Here is a 23,204-nt window from a genome sequence, read left to right as displayed (position 1 = left end):
TGTAAGGGGATGTCCAGTTGCCTACAGATGGGCCTTGGGTCCCCACTCTGTAATCCCCTTCATTCACAATGATATTTTTGTTCTTCGTTGTCTGATACCTGATCCAATGGACATCTTGTGATAACACTAGATAACATCTGGTGTTCTTTCAATGTGGGCTGTGTTGCTTCTCAGCTAGATGGCCGCTTGTTTATCTTCAAGCCTTTAAAAACCTCAGATGCTATATCTTTTGATAGCTGGGCACCATCAGCTTTCTTCACCACATTTGCTTATGTACCCGCTTTTTCTTCAGTGGTCATGTCAGGAATGCCAGTTTCATAGAACAAAGTATTCTTGCATTGAGGGAGTACTTGAGTAGAGGCCCAGTGTCCATCTGCTACCTTAGTACTAAACCTATGTACATAGGTCTATTTCCTCATCATTATATAAATATATTTACATATGTACCTGCCTGTATTTAGGTCTCTATAAATGCCCGTTGCCTCCTAGTTCTTTGCTCTATTTCCTTTTATTTTCCTCTGGTCCCAGTCTCCTGCTCAGCCTTCATTTGGGTTTCAGTAATTCCTCTCGGTTACAGTGCCCTTGATCAAGCCCCACCAGGCCTCCTACATCCTCGTCTCCATTGACTTTAGATCACTTGTTGTTCCCTTGTCCCTGCGTTTGTTAATACTCACTTCCTCTATCCCAACTCTCCCTTTCCCATGTCCCTCTAGAACCGTAGGTCCCGATGTTTTCTCCTCCAGATTGTTTATTAGTATATTGCTTCTTTAACTGATAGAATTAAAAGGCTGGGAATCCTTAAGTCTTGTTAGTTCCCTGAATTAAATTACAGTGTAAGGTAGTGCTCAGATTCCATCCTCTAAAATTTAAGATGCCATTTTTAGTAAATTAAAAATAATTTGTGTAAGTAATATTTATTGTTTTAGAAATATGGGGAACCTTCAGAAATTTGTGAAAAAGTATAATTAAAAAATAATTGAATTCACAAACTTTTAGAAAGCCCCTTCATATTACAAGATTATCAGGTAAAGCACCACAATGTTTATTAATAATAATTGAAGTTTAATTTAAATATAAGTTGGGTTCCCTAAGGGAATAGCTACCCACATAAAACCACAGCCTATTGTAAACTGAGACCAGAAGAACAAGATGATACCTGGCTACCACTACCCATTATCTGATGCAGGAATACAATAGAAGATTCTGAATAGAATGGGAGAAAAATGTGGAATAAAGCTCAGATTCCTTAAAAAAGACCAAATCTATTGGCCTGATCCATACTAGAGGAACGCCAAGACTTATCACCCTAAAACACTCTTTGACCATGTAATTTAAGCTATCTGCAGGTCACTTTTCAGCTCAACAGTAAGCTGGCTTCTAAAATAAATGATCACCTATGAGTGATGTGTGCTCGTTTAAACAATTAGCTATCTGAGACCAGTTAAGTAATGAGAAGGCATGGATGGGTAAGGACACTAGATCAATGGAAACAGAACAAACAGAATGGAAATCAAGTGAATATTGGCACATTGTAAAAATTGTTATTGGGGAACATAATTTGTTAGGTAAATTTTCACCTAAAATATTATTTATTGCATACATGCCTATGTAGGGCTCTGTTTTATAAAATTAATTTGATTGACTTATTGTGATATTTTGCCTTGTGATGTCTGGTTCTTTTGAAAAATGAAATGCAGACTTTAGTACTAACAAATCTATGGTATTTTCCGTGTTGAAACATTTCAAAACTCCAAGCCAAATTAAATGATAGTAAAATTCATAACAAGCCTATTCTAGTTAAATTATTAAACTTAAAAATTATTAAACTTAAAAATATATAAAAAGAACGAAACAGAAAAACTTACGTCTTCCTTTTCTTCTCATGATTTGGCAAACCAGTGAAGATATTTATTAGAGCAGCTCTGAGAGCAATAGTTAGTGACAGCCCATATGTAAATAATATAAGTATGCTCTCTCTACCCCTCATTTTTTACCCCTCCTTATATGTGTCTATATTTGCATTTTTGTGAAGCCCAATATCTATCTTTATGACTGATTAGATATGCATGGTGCTATCTTTGTAATCGCAGTCATTCAAAAAGTTTTATTTTCTCTTATGGTCACTGAGCTCTGTCTTTACTGAGATGTTCCTATGTGTTATGCTGATCATTTCAACATATTATTATTAAAAGTTGATTGTTTTAAGTAATCTCAGTTAGACCACTATTATTATTCGACCTTATCAACACGAAGTAGAATGTTAATGCCAGCTGTATTGCCTTACCCCAGATCATACCATTGGTAAGCAGCAGAACAAATGTACAGATCTAAGTCCACATTACGGGGTTGAGAATGGAAAATGAGTACCAGAAGACAATTGCAGGGCCTTCTCTTAAGTTAGGTGCCCTGGTGGCATAGTGGTTACATGTTGGGTAGCTAACCACAAGATCAGTAGTTTGAAATCACCAGCTGCTTCATAGGAGAAAGACACGCTTTTTATTCCCGTAAAGAATTAAGGGTCTCGGGAGCCCACAGGGGCAGTTCTACCCTGTGCTATAGAGTCTTTATGAGTAGCAATCGACTTGGTGTCAGTGATTTTCGTTTTGTTTTTATCCCCTTAAGTTGGAGCCCTGGTGGCATAGTGGGTTATGTGTTAGGCTGCTAGCTATAAGGTCAGTAGTTCAAACCAGCAAACTGAGGCTTTCTGCTTCTATTAATGTTTACAGCTTTGGAAACTCACTAGGGCTTCTTTACTTTGGCCTATAGGGTTGTTATGAGTCAGTATTTACTTAACAGTGAGTGAGTTTCTTAAGTTCCAATATTAATAGCTGTCACTTCTTTCAATCCCAGTCAAGAAAAAAGATTCCACATTTTTTTAATCTCTCCATACTCTATAATATATAAACAAGTACTTCCATGCACCACATGGGCAACATCTGACCATGTTTACGTCTATGACGCCATTAGTTTATAATATAGAATTCCAAAATTCTGATAGAACAGTACAGAATGAGTGCAACAGCTTTCCCATGTACAACATGTGTGTCTCATACCTCTTGTATACAAAGCAACTATGCTTCCAGGCAGATAATGGTACAATATATACATATGTCTTGATAACTATAATAAATGCCTGTGTATATGTTGTTTATATTCTAGTTATATTCTGTACTCTATTTTTAGCATGTTTTCTTTTTTTAATAATCATTTTATTAGGGGCTCATACAACTCTTTTCACAATCCATACATACATCATTTGTGTCCAGCACATTTGTGCATATGTTGCCATCATCATTCTCAAAACATCTGCTTTCTGCTTGAGCCTTTGGTTTCAGCTCCTCATCTTTTGTACTCTATTTTTTATTGAAAAAGTTTACCATATAATTGTATGCTTCAATTCGTAGGTGACAGCAGCCAGCCTCATTTTTGTGTGTTTCTCGAGTATTTTCATGTTCTCTATTTAATTTTTTTTTTAATATCACCGTCAAGTGCTTCTTGGCTCCCAAATGCAGCAAAACCACTACTAGCAAGAGAGCAGCAGCAAGAAGGGAAGGAGAAGTACTGACTTGGACATGAAACAAAAACTTACTTAAAAAACAAAACAAAAACAACTTATTAAACAACACAGAGATGGAAAGTCTGGTAGCTATTTTCTCCCAGTTTAGGCTTGTAGTGCTCAACATTCGTACGACCTGAAAAACAAAGGAAAAATTCTCCAGGCTTTTAAAAGCATCCCCTCCATTATACGCTACGAAGCTAATGAAGATGTGAGAGGGACTTGAGAAATTGCTGGTAATGTGCATTGACCAGATACTTACTCTTTAAGTACATTGACAATCACTGCTGAGGCACAATGCTCCAAGAAAGAGCAGGACCAGACTAAGACTAGGTTCAAACAGCCTCCAAGTCATTCCTATGATGTCCTAGTTCACATTTTGACTTAAAGATATGAAAGCAGTGTGTGACTCTTTATTTTTCACATATAGTATTTGTTCTGTGATTTTTTTTTATAGAGAACCCGCAGTTCAGTTTATTAAGAGAAAAACAAAACTTTTGATCACACCAGGAGAATCTCAGCTATACATTTTAGAATCCATACTCCACATGCAATGAGAGCAATATTCTGCTAATACAATAGATTTGCTGCTGCCATTTGTCTACTGTTTTGTCGAATATCAACAGTTACAAACAGAGCAGTGCAACTAGTACTTGGAATGATCCTCACAGTGTTACAGTGTCAGGCACGGCGTCTCTCTTCTCTTCACACCACTGGTTCTCTTTGCGCACCTGGGCTTCCTCCTCTTCAGGAAAGTCGTTTTTGAGATTGAAGGTCTTGCGAATCTCCTCAGGAGTTTTCCCCTTGATCATATTGGCAACGGTCTTGCATGTAACGTCAAGCAAACCTTTAATGTCTAAGTAGTTTGCAGCCAGAATAAGTTCAAAAAGTGTTCCCAGTTCAACTTTCAGGAACTCTTGGTCCCAAACTGGGACATCATCCGTTCTTTTCTCTTTGTTCTCATCATCCTCAGGAGGAAGAGGGTCATCCTTGTGGTGGGTGCACCTCTGAATGACCTTTTTTAATATTGCGGCATTAACATTTGGTAAAGGAACTGGATCATCATCTTCTTCATCATCCATTCCCAAATCTTCCAACATGGTCTTGATGGTCACAGATTGCTTGGCAATTTCCACATCGACTTCAAATATCTCTCCATCAGAACTCTGCAACGTAATTGAAGGCATGGGGATCTCTCTTCGGGAGGCGGCGGGCCCAAGGTTGGCGAGCAGTGGGAGGCGTCGGTAGCTAGCGCAGAAAAAGGCAGAGAACAAGGCCACTACCTGTTCTGTGATTTTAAAAAGTAATTTAGACAGACTTATCTTTGTCAGCTTTATGAGACCCATAGAGCCAAACATTGAGATCAACATAAATGCACTCTGGTAAAGAATCCCTATCATTTTTTATATGACATACTATTGTAGATATTTAAAAGTGACATTAGATGTAGGTAAAGTCTATGAGAAATAGCATTCAAAATGTAAATGGCAAGTAAACCCATAGAAGTAACCAATAAACTGCTTTAATCAGTGACAGTACTTTTAGGATTCTGCATTATTTTTTAGTCTATTTTAAAAATGTACACATTCCGATAGTTTTAACTTCAATTCTTAAATCTCACAATGGTAACCACTTGTGTGATGTTTTGATATATTCAGTCCCCAACTGGAACTAGATCCAGCAATAAATGCAAAGTTAATCCAACATGTAATGTGACTATCATATAATTCATCCTTATGGCAGAAAGATTGACCCCTTTTTGCACAGTTCAAAAACTATCATACAACTAAGTTAAGATATTTAAAATGTTTATTAAAAGCATTATTTCTTTAGAAAATTTAGTTTACTGATAATATTACTCTCAGTAAAATTGTGTACATATTACCTGCTATCTCCTAGCAGTCTCTGTCTGTATTCTATTCTGAAGGCATTGAAAAACATTAATGATTGTTTAGGTCAACTATATATTCATACTGACTGGGTTCTCTTAATAAATTTTTATTCAATCTGGTCAGAAATGCCCCATTTTACTTTTAAAAAGCATGATGTTGAGCTGCATATCTGCTTATCCACAGGTGTTCCTTATACACTTGACATACCAGTACAGTGATGTTATCAGACAATATCTAAGAGTCCGGTCTCTTTGGAAGACAGGAAAAGAAATAAATATTGCTACAACAATCATAGAATCAAATTGCCAAATATTAAAATATAAAATTGTTGTTTTCTTGACATATCCTACATCCAAGTTCTATGCTGTTTTGAAAGTGGTGTGTCTACCTCTCAAACCCATACATAAAGAATTCTGTTTTCTTAATAACATCTTTATAGTAATCTGCCATGATCATTCTTTGTCCTTTGGGGGAAAAAATCTATCAAGATTACCCCCTTGCCCCTCCACTATCATGATCCCAATTCTACCTTACGTATCCGGCTGGACCAGAAGATATACACTGGCACAGATAGGAACTGGAAATACACAGAATCCAGGATAGATGAACCCCTCAGGAGCAGTGGTGAGTGTGGTAATATCGGGAGAGTGGAGGGAATGTGAGGGAGAAAGGGGGAACAGATTACAAGGTCTACATATAAGCTCCTCCCTTGGGGACGGACAACCTAGAAGTGGGTGAGGGGAGATGTCAGATGGTGTAAGATATGACAAATTGATAATTTATGAATTACCAAGGGTTCAGTGGGGAGATGGGAGTGGGGATGGAGGGGGGAAATGAGGAGCTGATATCAAGGGCTCAAGTAGAAAGCAGGTGTTTTGAGAATGATAATGGCGACATATGTACAAAGGTTCTTCGTACAATGGATGTATGTATGGATTGTGATAAGAATTGTACAAGCCCCACAACAGAAAAGTGGGTGAAGGGAAACACTGGGCAGTGTAAGATAAAATAATAATTTATAAATTAAGGGTTCATGAGGGACGGGGGAGCGGGGCGGAGGGGGTGGGGAGAAAGGAAAATGAGCTGATTATAGGAACCCAAGCGGATTACAGGAAAGTGAATTTTGAGAACGATGAGGACAATGAATGTATAAGTGTGCTTTACACAATTGATGTATGTATGGATTGTAGTAAGAGCTGTATGAACCCATTTAAATGATTTTAAAAAGAATAGTATGGGCCCCAGTAAAACAATTTAATAAGAAAATAACTTTAAAAACATTACCCCCTTGGGGTCCCCAAAATCAATCACACGGGCCTCCTTCTGAGGTGACCTCTCTGACTTGAGTTTGACTGGGTCACCAGATTGCTCCAAACTCTCTGTTCTGATTGGTTTTTGTTCTGAGGGTTGTTTTGGTAAATCCAAGACTCCTCTCCTCTTATTTGTTCCATAAGACATGTCCTTATTAGGTTTGTTCTTACTTTAAAGGATGAGGGAAAGATCGCCTCTGTGAGATAGCTAATCTTTGTACAGCACTTTTGGTGCCCAAGGCAAAAGTATGCTGAGACCAAGATATTTGCTTAAAATTGAGAATGCCGAATGATGTAAGATCCCAACTTCAGTAGCTGTCACATTATAGCAAACCGAGTAAATGCAGTTTCAGTAAGAATCCATGGTAATTCTATAGTCTTTTCTGAACTTCAACTGCAGTGTCTTCTTTTATCCAGTCCCGGTTGACAGTCTTACTCGTGGCTAGTGCATCTTAGGACCTCTGTAAAGATACTTAATCCATCTAAAAATTAATGTTTTATGTGGGACAACATTCCCAGAAACTTGTTCCAAAGTGTCAGTGGTTTTGGAAAATATCCACTTGAATTTTGTTAAAGATTTTGTGTTAGCCCCGATTTTAAAATCATTTTTGTCCATGACACAAAAACCTATCTACCCCCTGTCCCTCCCTTTTTTTTTTAAGATACCCTTTCAAAACTCACTCACTGCCATCAAGTCAATTCTGACTCATAGTGACCCTGCACAACATGGTAGAACTGCGTCTGTAGGGTTTCAAGATGGTTTGCGTAAAATTACTGGATAAAAGGCCTCATCTTTGAGAATGATTGGGGCAGGGAATGTATGGATGTGCTTTATACAATTGATGTATGTATATGTAGGGATTGTGATAAGAGTTGTATGAGTCCCTAATAAAATGTAAAAAAAGAAAAGAGAAAAAAATGATTAGGGCAAAGAATGTACATATGTGCTTTATACATTTGATGTATGAGTTTCCATTTTCTTATCTATGAAACAAAGATTTTTATACCCGTCTTTTAGTATTTATTGTTAGTGTTATATAGGGTGCTGTATGTCTTATTTAGCATGCACATGACATATAGTAGAAGCACAGTAAATGGCATATTATTATGAACATTGAAATAATTGGCACTTAAAAATAATAACTACACAACTTAAGAAATAGGATATAAATATTTCTGAAAATTTTATAGCAAATAAGTCTATAAATTAATTTGTGTATGTTAGGAGATGAAAATAATGACAGCAGAAAATTATGACTTTTTCTTTTTGAATTTTGTGCATTCTCACTTGGGAAAAACTCTTGTGATCCAACTGGTTTTTACTATGCACCTGCCATTTTCTCAGGTGTGTGTGTGTATACATTTTTATATTTGTTGTATATATAATGTATTATATCTGTATATTATATAGGTATTTTTTGAGTGTGCTGATGGAAAGCAAAGTATATCATTAAATTTCTGGTCTGTATAATAAGTAATTCAGGTATTGCGCTTAGCCATTTTGTGTTTTACCCACCCATCTGTACATGGCTGGTCTTCCCCAGTAGATTGGGACCTTATGAAAGGCAGAAATAATTTCACAATTATATAGTGCTTCTCAAAAAGACAGATCTTCTTATCTGTACATTAAGTAAAACCAAAGCATAAATGTGTATCAATGATTGGGCATTGTAAGTTCTGGTTTTGTTTCTTTGAATACGTAAAAAAATGCAGTTTTGTGAGATTTTGTAAATTATAGAAGCAGTTTTAGATGCATTTACTAAATGACTGAAGCATGCAGTTGATGAAACAGAGTTCCTATTTAACATGCCATTTGTTCTTTAAAGGAGAAGCTATTGAGAGTGGCTATTTATTTGATTCTGTTTTGACCAACTATCCCATGAGGATGGATTAGGACTGAGTCGTCTCAATCCCACATTGTGCGTACATAGACACAGGGGCATTTTTCTTTCTAGATTGAAGGGGGAAAAAATAGGAAATAGGAAGGATACAAATTTTATTTTTTTCTCTTAATAGAGCTCAGTAAAGGTATTTTTTTAACCCCTAGAACACAACTAGTTATGGAACTCTTATTATCTTTTGCTTGGTTTCTGTTTTTCACTCTTATTGTCCATTTGAAGTTTTATGACACTCAGTTTTAATCTGGTAGGATTACGAAGAAAATATTCTAAGTGCTCATGTGCCATAGTTTCTGATAGCTGTAACATTCCTTTAATTGATATAAGCGAATGTTTTCAGCTAGAAATGTAAAAGCAATTTTATGTTTAAAATTCTAAGAAATGTAGTTCTTACACGTAGCGGGCAGATGTAAAGTAGAGTTTTAAAACTCTGAGCTTCTATTTAACAACCGAATCTTTGAGCTGATTTACTGTGTTTCAGTACTTGCTGCTCATTTTGAGTGATTTTAATGTGTTTTGAATTAGCTTGGGTCCAACTGTTTCCATAAAAATACAGGAAAATCATTAAGAGAGTGTCCCATTTTTCTTTAAGAATATTATTTATTGACTGTTTTTCTTCCTTGACTGAATGCTTTCTTTCATCTCTATATTTATTGTTGGTCATTCACTAGCAGTCACGTATTAATCAGCACTCTGTGCCAGGCTTACACTAGAGTGAAGCTACAAAGAAGGTTAGGATTACCACCATCACCCACCACCATCTTTCTGCCAGTATTTGAACCAGCAAACTGAAACTAGTATATATAAGGGGCTTTTCAGGACTCATGCATATATATACACTTTAAGATTATACTTAATTTTTTTTTTATGTAACCATGGTTAGTTATGAGGGCTTTTATGGACCTTGGGCTTTGTTTTGACAGATTTCTTTGTGTTTTTACCGATATAGTTCCTAAAGAGTAGAATTGATAATGGTAGTAAATTTTCTTTTAAATCACCGTTGATTCCCTCCCACTGCCACCAGTCGATTCTGACTAGTTAATGAAGGTTTCTGAGACTAAGTCTTTACAGAAGCAGAGTCTGCCCTATCGTTCTGTCAGAGGGCATCTGGTGGCCTTGAACCACCAATCTTCTGGTTGGCAGCTCAATGCTGATCTCACTGTGTCACTAGGACTCTTTTATTGTTGGTTACTTGTTAGTTATTCCTAGGTTATTAGTAAGCTGATTAATAGATGCCCACTGTAAGTTTTCACATTTCTAATGTCTTTCCTGTATGCAGTCATCTCAAATTGAACATAAGTCAAAGTTTTACGATGATTGTTAAGTTTACCAAAAAACAAATAATTTTTTAAAAATTGAAAATAAATAAATAAATCATGCTGTGGAACAGTGTCTCATGGATTCAAACCTGAGCAGCAGTGATAAGAAAATGCAAAGAATATATATTGTTCAGGATAGCGATTCAGTGCTTTAAATATAATGCCTCCCTCCACCCACTCTGCCTACCCCAGGAGGTAAATGAACATGAACGGTAAAATTTTATTTCAAATAGTTAAAAAAATGTTTGGCTGAAGCGTTCCCATAAATATTTATTCTGCACTGTCTGTGTGCCAAGTACTCTGTTAAGGATTCGGTGTAGAGTGTTGAATGAGACACACTGCTAAAATCTAATTGTAGTCTTTCTATTATGTTTTGATAATTGCTATAGTAAATGAGTTGGTGATAGAGAGCACTGGCTTTGCTATGAATTGTAGGTGCACATCACAGCAGTGTCATGTAGCTAGTTGTATCATTTCATTTAATGTACTAAGGCCTCTGAACCTCAGTTTTTTCAGCTGTGAACTAGGAATCCTAACCTTTTGGTTGTTGAGGGGATCCAACAAGATCGTTTCTTTCATGTTTTTTATTAATCATTTTATTGAGATCTCTCGGATATCATAACTTTCCATAGTTCAATCACATTAAACAATGTTGTACACTTGCTACCACAATCAGTTTCAAAAATTGTTCTTTCTTCTGGAACTCCTTGTCCCTCCCGCACCCACCATACCCCAGGAATCCATATTTTATTATTTTTGTTTTTGGTGTACCTTACACTTGCCATTCACATACAATTCTGTTGTTCTGTCCCACTGAGTTGAGTCATACAGTCATCAATACTGTGAGCTCCCTAACCACCCTCCACCCCACCCCACCTCCACACACTCTTCCCACACCCTCAGGTAACCATTACTCCCGTTACTGTTTCTGCAGGGCTATCTATCTTGGCTTCCATGTTTCAAATGATCATTTCTATATAGCATTTAATTAATAAACCAAGTAAAAATACACAAAAGTTACATACAGCACATTAATTTTATTTTACATATTTGGTCTTTTAGACTTTGTCTGTTGAGAGAGGATAGATATAGCTCTTTGGAAAGTGGCTTAGAATAAGAAATGCATGAAAGTCCCACTGCCATGTGAACATGATTGAGCTGCAGACATTTCCCCCTTTATTTCTATGTGGCACTGTTAATACGGGTATAGATGGTGTTGTTTTAATTTGTCTTAACAATTAGCTGCAGTCCTGCTTTATTCTATATAGGCTGACTGAATAGCCACCAGATAAAATTGGCACTCTGGGTGAGTATCAAATGAGTGACCTGGAGATGATAGTCTCTTGTAACTCATTAACAGTCCCCCCCAAGGAATCCGGTTTTTAAGTTCACTGTTTACTTGTCACTTGTGACTCTAGAATAACCTATCATGGAGGACTATCAAGATTGTAGGCATATTAAGTAATTTTTAAAGAAAAAAGATAATGAAGCTCAATATAACTATATGCTTTTCCCCTACCATTTTCTTAAGAATTTTCCTAAGGAAATACATGCCTTAAAATGTCTCTTCAGAAGTTTGCATTGATTTCTTTCATATGCCAAGGATCTGTGGATGGCAACTTCATAATCTTAAGTTTAATTTTAGGGTAACTTTCCCCCCTAATCTTAACACTGTATTTATTACAATAGCAGTGCTCTACTTAGTTACTGGAGCATTTTGTGTCATCCGAGAAACACATGCCAAAATGGAATTGGATATATAGAGATTTATTTATTGGGGAAATAGTTATAAAGGCGAAGGGAGCTCGGGGGCAGGAGTGAGTAAACGGGGAGAGCCTTCGGATTGCACCAGCAGAGTGGAGAGTGGTCCAGCCAGGCCACTGGGGAGTCACTGAAGTAGAGTTGTCCTTAGAGGAACCCCCTCGCTGGACAAGGATGGCTAGATTCTAGAACTACCACTGAGCTCAGTCTTTGTCTGGGAGCAGTGAGGGGAAGTGTCACCTGGTGTGGACACTTTCCGGGTGGCGTCCACAGCAAGCCCTCTTGAAAAAGCGAGCTGGGCAGTTGCAAGATGGCAAAATGAGAGGGGCAGTTCCACCTGTGCTGTTCATTTCATGCTCTTGACAACTGTGTGAGGCATCTTTAAGGAGCAATTAGAGACATTGGAAAGTTCAGTAACTTCTAGGCCACTTAACTAGCAAATGATAATAGAGTTAGAATTCTAACAGAGACTTCATTGTGACGCCAGCGTTCCTGCAGCATTTGAACCCTGACACCAGGCTGACATAATGCATACAGCTGTAAGGAGATTCTGCTAAAGCTTATAGCAAGTGAGTTAATTTCACAATGTTTTATGAATTTAAAAGATCTTTTGCAAAAACAAAACAAAAAAAAAACAAAAACAAACAAACAAACAAAAAAAGATCTTTTGCTGTATTAATTATTAAGAGATCAGTTCATTTTCATTGTGGCAAATATGTTTAAAACTTGAGCCTTCACTGTTTGAATTTCAATACCTGTCTTTAAATGTCAAAAGTAGTACATTATGCTAGTTTACAGCTCATCACCCTTTCTTCCAATAAACATATTGAAGTTTTATGACAGACCTATTTGCAGTCAGCAGTTCTTGAAGGATGAAGAAAGAAAATGTGCATCCACATAGGAATTTCTCTTCCAGAACTAAAATTGATATTTTATAAATAATTTCCATGTTGCAAACTTGAGACTAAGAAATCACAGCAGTTCAGTGATATGCATCTGGCATGAGTCAGTTTTAGTTCTTAGTGCTTTTCTTTGGACTGGCAGGAAAAGTAAGATTTATCTGAATTTTTTATGCTATGGGCTTTCAAGAGACATAAGATGTTTTCCTCTTATAGTTGTCAGGCAGTGCATAGCAGCATAAGTAACGAAATGGTCACAAACCCCACCAGTACTTCCTAGGCCACGTGCCCCCTTAATTTTTAAAGAATCCAGAAACAACTTAAGCAGTTGATAACACATCATTTCTAGGTGATAAAGGGTTGGTGATATGGGGTATTGCGTTTTTTTCCACATCATCTTGCATTTTAGAATCATTTAGAGACACACCTTTTTGTGTGTGGCGGGTTTATATATTTTTAATTTAATGATATATTTTAATTTTAACGTAACAATACCTGGATTTTAATTTCTTTTAATGTTGGCATTGATTTTGAAGCTCTTAAACTGTTTCTTAACTGGAAGTCTAAGGTATTTCCTCTTTTAAGTTCAATAAAGTGAATGCATTGTAACTACTTAAAATATTGATTCTGTTCTATCTTAACACATCCCATAGTCATTGCCTTCAATTTAAGCTCAGTAAAAAAATGCCAAAGGCGGCTACTTAGAAAAAGAAAAAATTTAGGAGCTTTAATGAAAAAAAAAAAAAAATGGTTTCCTTTGGATGTGAAACTTAGGAACTATAGGTTTGTGGTTTAGAAATTTAATTTTTTTCTCTGACCTGGCAGCTGATACAAAAACAGGAAAATAAAAATAGCGGATTGGGTGAACTGTATTATACTCATGAAAGGAGCCAAAAATTTATGGATTAGACTGAATTTGCAAATAATTCGTGTTGGGTCTTAGACTAGATTCATTATTAAAATGTAATGATGGATCCTTGACCCTTAGTCATGCGTGGAATAAATATGGAACACAGTATTGTTTTTAAACTATTTTGCTTTTATAAGCTAAGACAGATGTAGAAAAAGATGCAGTTTTTATTTTGCATTGGCAGCTTCCAAATATTTAGTATCTATTTCCAAGAGTTGCAATTAGTAAAGCAACCATGGTACTGAAATCTGCACATCCCACAAGCTAATTATATTTGCAAGGTCAGAGTGAATACATATTTTCAGAAAAATAAAGGGTTATATAAATATGTGTCTTCTACTTGGCTGTTATATCACAGTTTGTTGATCTGGAGTATAATGTGTACAATTCACAAATTTGTCTGATAACAGAAAGTGGTGTGTGATTGTGTTTATTTTACTAACCAGTATATTCACAGCAATCACTTCCAAATATCTCTCCAGTAAAGATGTGTTAATTACAAAACAGACAAGGTCTTCTATTATATTAAAGCTACTAACAAGAAGACAGCAGGAATCACACATGTAAATAGCATCATCAACCCCTATTTTAGTCCTCTGTTTTGATCTGTGAGTTGCGCATAGACCAAAGGTGCTATTAAAGACTGAGTGTACGAAATAGGCAGCATTATATGAACAAAATTTATTCAACAAGAAAACAGACCTTTAACATGAATTTAACAAGCCTGAGAAATTATAAACTATCATATGCTGCAGATTCATGCAGTGATAATAAACAAAAAAGGAAAGTAAGAGGTTTCCCTGAGCTAGCCAAACTGCTAATGGTTTTGTTATAAGCTGTCTACTGTTGCAGTGACCTCTGAGAAGTCTCTAGGCACTTGCACCAGAAGAAATGAAATGGTCAGGCTGCTGAACAGAGATTCCATGGTGGTGTGCAGGACTTCGGCAAGGGAAGGAAATTTAAAGTCGATCCTCATACTCGTGAACATATTCATCATTCTTAAGAGTGTGGAGATTTTTTTTGGTGTACATGTTAATGAGGTGATCCTTGTGCAAAGTTTTGGGGCCCATTATTATTTGAATTTTTAGGTTATCAGTGGAACTGGGTTACTGTGCATGTACTATGCAGCTAACTCTTCAGAAAATTCAGATCGCTTCAGAAAATGGACTTTTCCTCTTGTCTCCACAAACCTTAATTAATCCTGGAGGGATTTTATCTCTGGGTTGTATCTAAAATTTCTGTTCTTCACTGTGGAGTGACCACTCGGCTGTCACTCTATTGCATCATGCTGTAAATACGCAAACATGGAGAGACGCCTTCGGCTTGTGCACACCTTCAAGTGCTCACTGGGGCTTTTTCTTGAATCTTACTCTGGAATAATTAACACCTTCTTTACCCAGTGCTCATTAGTGTGCTGGACATTAATGAGACTATTTTGATAACTTGCTCTTAAGGAGAAACCCACTTATTCTCATAGTACAAGAAGCAATTATAAAATTTGTACAGAAAGTAAAATATAGGCTATCTTGCCATATTTTTATTTTTTATTGTGTACTAAATCTAATTTGGGCTTGCAGGTTGTTGAACATGTTAGTTTCCTAAAGACAGTTGCTATAGTGATGGCAGTAAATTCCTTTAATCTTGGTGTGTAAGGTACTCATTTCCTATTGGCTATCCGATTGCTCCTAAGACTTGTCAATCTGAGCATGGTATGTCCATCCTGTATTAATTGAACAGTGTATTAAGCCATTGAATTTTTCCTCTTATTTGCATAAAATATTAGAAATTATAAATTTCAGATTTGGTTTTCACAGATCATCTCTCCTAGCTGCTGGCATTTTCACTTGTGCTTTATGAAGTTTCATACCTGCTTATAATAGTCCAGAGTAATATTAAGGAGATTTATTTTTGTATAAAATGATATTCACTGTTTTATTTTGAAAGCATTCAGCTTAAAAATATGTAGACATTTTTATGAAATTATCATGCATTTGTGCAATTTGGATTTTTAAAAATATTTTACTGAAATCTTAAAGTGGAACCAAACTATTCTAAAACCTATATAACTGAACTGATACTTTGCTCTCAAATACTTACGATTCATTCATAGTTTGAGTGCCAATTCTTAATCCAGTACATGCTTAAGTTATATACATCTTGCCTGCCACAATAATCACTTTTCCCTTCTTTTGCCTACATTTTCACTTGGTCCTATTTATGTGTTCTTTAGTAGGAAATATGGGGGGGGGGCCTTTTTCACTTCTTTATGGTTTTTAAACAGTTGTTGGAAGTTATGTATGATAACATGTGATCAAAGTATATCCCATACCGTCTTTTATGATCAGAAACTATTTCAGTACAAATAAGGTATAAACTTTTCCTTGGCCATATTGATTTGTTAATAAAATGTGAAAGTTGTGTAGATTGAAAGTTACTGTGTAAAAGGAAAAGACAGTTTTCACAAACTCTTAAATCATTCATGTTCTGGGATGTTTGATTTTATTTTGAGACAGAGATCTGTGGGGAAATTCAAGCTGTTGGAAATGAAAGCAGAATTCAGTTGTGGGTTTTTGTTGTGGGGTTCCCTCGCCCCCCCCCCCAACTAGATGAAGAGAAAGGTGGATTGTGGAGTGATTCCCTGTTTGAGTATAAGTTTGTACATTTTACCCTTCATGGCAGCTCTATAGAAACACTGGCTTTTCTTTTCCTCCTTTACACCCTGTTCTTTAGCATTTAAGAAACAAACCGAGCTCACTGCCACTGAGTCGATGCCAGCTCATAGCAACCCTACAGGACACGGTAGAACCACCCCTGCGGGCTTCTGAGACTGTGACTTTTTACCCGATGCTCCTGTAGGGAACTTCAAAAAATTCACCAAAAAACAGAATTCAAAGACAATGGGATTTTTCAACTCTCGTAGCTCCCATATACTTAGGATAAACAGGCACACTTTAGTTGCCTTAACATGAAACTATTTTTCCCTTGGTGTTCTCAAACAATAGTTATATAAATGAAAAAAAGCTAGTTGATAACAGCTTTCAAAACTTTTGCCAGGTCTCAGTTTCTTAGCACTTTTAAAAGACAAGCCTAGAGGTAGTTCATTATTTTGCTTTCAGATTATTCTCTGTGATTGTAATGTATTGAATGTATTCTCTTTTACAGTCTCAGGACTTTAAAACTTCGCAATATTTCAAAGCTTTAATGAATTCTTTCACCTCTATAACAATTATGGCATCAGTGTAGTGTATGAATCTTGTTAAATCACTGTCTAAGAGCTAACATGATAGTGTATCATGAAAGAATGATAAGTCTTTTTGTGCAGAAATACCCAACTCCCCATTGTTGCTTTTTTTCCGTGGACCATAGGACCTTAGCATTCTGGGTCAGGTTCCCGGCTTAAAGCACGGATGACCTTGGTTTCCTTCCATTGTGCCGCCTGTGCTTGACAGTGGCTTGGACATTTAAGGCCATCAGACAAGGTATAAAGTCTTTCATAGTCACAAGAAGTAAAAGGTATCTGACTAGAAGTGACTGTGTGGGGCCAGTGCCTTGCTGGCTGTAATTTTGTTGTCATTTCAAGTCCTGTGGTGGTATAATTGATGTGACAGGGCTGGGCTTTCGATGCAGTCCCATAGCTTGTGCTCACTTTCAGTTGTAGTTTCTCTTTGCCGCTCATTTGGAGTAGGTAAAATTTAGATGACAAACCCGCTCGCTAATGAAGTTGGTTCTGTGTAAGTTTAGGGATCATGTTTCCATAATAAAGGTGCAAAGTTAATATTTTTCTTTACTGCTTCATAAAAATCGTAATTATTGGCATCACCTTGCATTACAAAGTAAAGGGTGGTATGCTGATGGCACAATCAGCAGGAGGTTCTTTTTTATTAATATTATAATTAAATGATTCTCTGGAAATAGGCCAGAAAAAGATGCAAGTTGATCATGCTTTGTCCACTGTTGCTTGGCATCATAACTTGCTTTTTATAAAAGAATTGACCTGACACCTTGTTTTTACAGGTTGTTATTGATGCCTTCAGATTGATCAATGCTAATATGATGGTCTTAGGACATGAACCAAGACAAACAACTTCAAATCTGGGTCACTTAAACAAGCCATCTATTCAGGTAATGCTTGTGGAAACAGTTTTACATTGAAAAGCCTGCCTGATGTAGTAATTTCAAAACCTGAATCTTACCGTTTTAGTTTGTGCCTGCTATTAATTTTTACGGTGCTTTAAAAGAGGGCTATGGAATATTGTTGCAAAAGTTAAATTGGCTCATCTGTGAGATAGTTGTAAGTGATATCTGTTAATCAGAGTTTCTTGCCATATTTTGAGAATATCCTCTTTAGGAGCATAGCAGTGCTTGTTTCTTAGGAGTGCCTTCTGGCTTTGCTCAGTTGGCATGGAAGAAAAGGACAGAGGACTTTCACGTGGCATGCATTTGCAGTCATCATTGGTTGATTAGCAAACATTTCTCATAGCTGCAAGTAATAGGGAAATGAATAAAATGTGTACAAAGTTCCCTGAAACAGTTCTTAAATAATACTTTATTTTTTTCATTACCTTTAAATCAAGTAGTATAAAATGCATCTGAGCATTTCTTTTCATTCAAGTTTATATCTTTGTGGGATTTGTTTGGTTGTGTGTGTGCGTGCGTGCGTGCGTGCGTGTGTGTGTGTGTGTAAGAGAGAGTTGCTTATTACCATTATTGTAGTTACTGTTATTTATATCCTTAATATCCTCCTGAGTGATTAATATTTTCTTTGTATCATTCACATGGCTCATTGTTTTTACACAAATCTTTATAATGCCTGCAAAAATCATTTTAAATGCACCAGTGCCTGTGTCTATATAGTTAATTGCTCCTCTGAAGATTAATTAAAGACGGAAATAGAATATTTGGTGAAATAGAACACATAAGACAAATACATTGTAGTAGCTACTGCTGCTCCTCCTTTGGAACCTTGTTCTGTGGTACCATTGTCTTTGGGGAGTTGTGGTTTTGACAGTTGACCATGTGGAAGCCTAGGTTATACTTTGATAACTTTATATTTTTGCAACAGTTGCTCATCTAATATCTCGCTCAGAATGAAAGTTTTATTTCAAGGATTGAAGTGTTACCTTGAAGATCCCCCCTCCCCCACTTTTTTCCTAACAAGTTAGGGAATACTGCAAAATATAATGAGTATGAAATAAGCAGCCAGTGTTTTTGATTGGATATAGACAAGCCCGTACTTGCATGTTTCAAGAGAATATATTATCGGACCTTTTTAGCCTGTGGTAATGACCCTTCTCATAAACCCCCATGGTATCATACGGCTTCGTTATTTTTAGGGAAAGGTTAAGCTGAATCTTACGATCTAAGATCAATGTGATTACTGCATGGTATATTTCTGCCAGAAGTTTTTGCTAATTGTAAATCAACAGCCACCTGTTGCATATTTTGCCTTTTAAATTAAAACACTTCTTTCAAACCTTAAAAATTAAGTACTATTCATAGGGAAATCTGTTTCTTTCTACGTTAGTCCAGTTGGCTTCTTTTTTTTTCTACCTTATATTCTGTGAAATTTAAGATCAACTTTATAAAGCAAGTTCTCAACTTAAGATTAAAGGGCATTTAATCAATTAAATTTTTATTCATTCAAAAAAAGATTAAAGGGCTTGTATGTTGAACCAGCTATAGCATAATTTTTTCTTTCATTTCAGTTTGTTTTGCCTTCCAATTAAAATCTGTAAATATATTTATTTCACAGTTTATATAGTGCGCATCAAGAATGGCATCTATCTGGGTGCTTTACAGTTTTAAGACAATTTCAATAGTAAAACACTTGATTTATCTTTGTCAGCTAAAAGAAAGCAGCCCAGAATTTTTTAATATATGTTAACTAAGTCTTTACTCTGGAACCAGAAACCTTTTGGAAATGCCATGCTTTTAGTTTGAAGAGGAAGTTTGCTGGTCTTGCTAGGCCTTGCTCCTTAACCAGCTTTCAAGTAACAGGACTAGAAGCATGGCAGCAGCCATCAGTGCACCTGCTGGTGGCCACTAGTGCTTTTCTAACCCTGGTTCTTATACTTTTTAAAAGTAGTGGAAGGAAAACATGCTTACATTGTATAATAGTATTTGATAATGAATACACAGAATGAGAACAGATTGTCAAATAGGACACAGTATACAAGTTCTCCCATTGGGCAGTATACATTCAGTCTTCATTATTTGTAGATCACCCCATATTTGTGAATTTGTCTACTCACTGAAATTCAGTTGTAACCCAACATCACTAGTCACGGTGCTTTCATGGTCCTGTTGTAAAGGCAAAAACAAATTAAAAGTAACAAAAGAGTACTTCAGAAAACTTATGATTTTAAAATCTTTCTCTGGCTCTTTGAAATGTAATATAAATTGTTTTAAAGTCTCTTGCCAAATTTACAACCCAAGAATGCTTCTTCAAGGACTTGGAAGTCATCCTTTTGAAATGCAATCTACCAAGGAATAATGGTGGTGTCTTTCCTCTCTCTTAGTTTCCTGGGAGGATAGGAGCCTAATTTCTGCTGGCACTGGGCTCTTAGGTTGCAAACCTACCATCAGTCATAAATATGTAAGCAATTGAGCGTTTTTCCTTTGAAGTAAGGCAGTTGGTAAACAGGTGGCTGCCTTTATTAGCGGATGAATTCTATAACACATGTTATCGGCAGTCCCTCTTCCTTGCGGACTAGCTCTATTCAGACACGAGTTAACGTGTTGCTGGCTATGAACTCAATGTTAATGAATCAGCTATGTGCATTAAACAGAAATACATATAAAGCAAGATTGTGTATTCATCCATTGACAAAAATGTTATGACCAGAGGCTCACACAAACTAACCCTGTGTTTACTGTAGAGCAGTGGTTCAGCATTTGCTAATTCAGTGTTCAAGTGACTTTATAGGTAAGAACTACTACCCAAACTAATATGAATCACTTATATTTACCTTCTTCCCAAGATAGTAGCATTGATTACCTCTGGGTGGTAACATTATGGAAATATTTTCCTAATATTCCTTCTCCATATTTCTCAAACTTCATATAGCAAAGCATAGGCTGTTTTTAGAAAATATTTTTATAGCACTAATGACAATTGATGGGTACAGTTTTTACCACAATGCAAAACTAATAGATAGCTTTTATATGTTATGTTTTATATAAGAAAAACAGCAATTCTGACAAGAGGAAAATTATGTAATGGTTATACTATCAGGGTTTAGATTAATATGAGACTGTATTATTCTGAAACATTGATTTTCCCAATATTGAAAGTGAATAAAATATGTATTTAAATTACATTTTAAAACAATTGTGTTAGCTGTACATGTTGTCTCAAGTTTACAAGGCAGCACATGTCACACAAATGTGAAGATAGATTTGAGTAAGAGGCTTAAGAACTTATGATCCATCAATGAGGTTGGTTTATTTGAGAGACGCTATAATGTACTGACCTACTACACAGGCTGTTCTCTTTGCGCTCACGTGCAATGATTACTTGGCGAGCTTATTGATGGATTGGGATAAACGCACAGAAGGAGGTAAGTGAAACTGGAAGACTGCTTGAGAGAATACATCTGATTTGCTATCATGATACTCAGTGTGTTCATATTTGTGTCCTCCAAAGAACAAATGGTTGATGTAGTTGGCCACCAACCAAACAGTTGGAGAGGCAGTGCCACCAAGAGATACCTCAGAAGAAAGGGCTAGCAGTTTATGTCCCAGGATTCAGCCATGGGCAATTCTCTGGAGCACATCTCTGCTCCAGCACACGTAGGGTTGTCGTGAGTCAGAATCTGGTGTTAGTTTGACTACTTTTATCTAAATGTATTTGAAATTAAGAAGATATAGTGCCTTAACGTACTAACGTGTATATTTCAGCTTTTCAATTAATCTCCAACATGTGGGCTCATTGGCTGGCTTATCAATTTATTGACCACTGCTGCTTTTAGCTGTGTGGCCACCATGTAGAATTGTGTAGTTGGGGCATAGGACAACGACGCTTGGATGAGGGAGGGATTAGGACCTAAAATTCAAGCCAAGTTCCGTTCTTTCCTCATTTTAATTTGCATAGTGGTGAATACAAAGTAAAAAAGACCCTGGTTACTTCCACTCTTTGAATTGCACAGTGTAGCATTTGGGAGCCGGGGAGAGGGAGGCTGAACTATAATTCTGGTGATTATTGAAATAAAGATTTCACACATAGTCTTAGTACTTAAATTTTTTATATTACCCATTTTCAACCATCACTCCCTAGGGGACCTTACAGGATACCGTTATGCCAAGCATTAGGAATATAAGAAATGGATTATTTCAGTGTATGTCTCAAATGTTTTAATATTTGGTGGAGTGCTTTTTGCTTAACAAAGCTTCAAGATAAAACTATGTCCTCTATGAACTGTGAAAAGAATTGTATGAGCCCCAATAAATTGTTAAAAAAAACAAAACAAAACAAGAGGGCTGACACAAGCAAAGCCATATTGCATTTTGTTTACAAACTCTGTAGCTAACCTTCCCCTTGTTTAGCAATCACTAATAAACTGTGTATCACAATAAAAAAAAAACCAAAAAACTATGTCCTCTTTTCACCCTGACCTAGAAGTACTTGGACTCTATTCAAGAACTTTCTAAGACATATGGTGGTGTAGTATGGTAGCAAAAGCACAGGCTTTTGGGAATCAAAAGAACCTGAGTTCAAATTTCAACTTCATCAGTAGAAAATGGGACACAGTAAGCTTTTGAGCCTGCCTTATTGAATTGCTGTGAAATTTAAAGATATAATGTGTGAAGTGGATCCTAGATGCTCATTAAATGTTCACTTCTACCCCTTCTTCCTCTACCTCAACACCTGAAGACCTAATTCGAGAGTTTAGAAAGCATGTTAACCACTTGTGCCACCCAAAGTTCCCTTGATTTATGTAAAATCAAACTTAATAAATTGTGAATGGTTTATTTATTATGTAGATTATGATAAAGTCATAACCTTATCTCCAACTCTGAACAAGACCCCTGAAGTTGCTGAGCTTGGGTGGTGCAAGAAGTTATATATTTGACTATTAACCAAAAGGCTGGCATTTCAGCTCCACCCAAAGATACCTTGAAAGAACATCCTGGCAATGCGCTTCATAAAGATTGCAACCATTAAAAACTGTGGAGCCCAGCTCTACTGTGAGTCACCACACATCGGACAAGACTCAGCAATGGCTGGTTTTATACCGTGCTCTGATCTGCCCTCTAAACTTAACTTCTGAACATCATATTATTTAAACCTTGGGATGTGTATTTTTTAAGTGGATGGTAAATGATATTGTCTCGGAAACTCAGAGGGGGCAATTCTACCTGGTCCTGTGGGGTAGCCATGAGTCAGCACGGACTCGATGGCAGTGAGTTTGAATTCTTAATGATGTTGTCTAGCATATGTCATTAGTTTCAAGCAGTTATGTTTGCTTTATTAGATGAAAAATACTCATTTTTCCTCTTTTCCATTCCTTTACTTACAGGCATTAATTCATGGACTAAACAGACATTACTACTCCATAACTATTAACTATCGGAAAAATGAACTGGAACAAAAGGTAAACTTATATTTTTATTTTAGGGAAAGTGTGGAGGGGGGAACAGTTTAAACTCTTACCTAATGT

The 23,204-nt window shown here is 36.4% G+C and overlaps 1 protein-coding gene and 1 pseudogene across 1 annotated transcript in view; one reads left to right on the top strand and one right to left on the bottom strand.

Moving 5' to 3' along the window:
* Positions 1-23,204, top strand: part of PSMD14 (proteasome 26S subunit, non-ATPase 14) — a 98,504-nt gene that overhangs the window by 57,249 nt on the left and 18,051 nt on the right. The window contains exons 8-9 of the mRNA XM_075529551.1: positions 17,560-17,667; positions 23,064-23,138. Coding sequence (XP_075385666.1) covers positions 17,560-17,667; positions 23,064-23,138 — 183 coding nt within the window. The remainder of the gene's footprint in view (positions 1-17,559; positions 17,668-23,063; positions 23,139-23,204) is intronic.
* On the bottom strand, positions 4,194-4,743 carry LOC142424315 (S-phase kinase-associated protein 1 pseudogene; annotated as a pseudogene).

The sequence above is a fragment of the Tenrec ecaudatus genome, chromosome 13 (assembly GCF_050624435.1).
Source record: "Tenrec ecaudatus isolate mTenEca1 chromosome 13, mTenEca1.hap1, whole genome shotgun sequence".
Lineage (NCBI taxonomy): Eukaryota > Metazoa > Chordata > Mammalia > Afrosoricida > Tenrecidae > Tenrec > Tenrec ecaudatus.
This window is presented reverse-complemented; position numbering and strand designations above follow the sequence as displayed.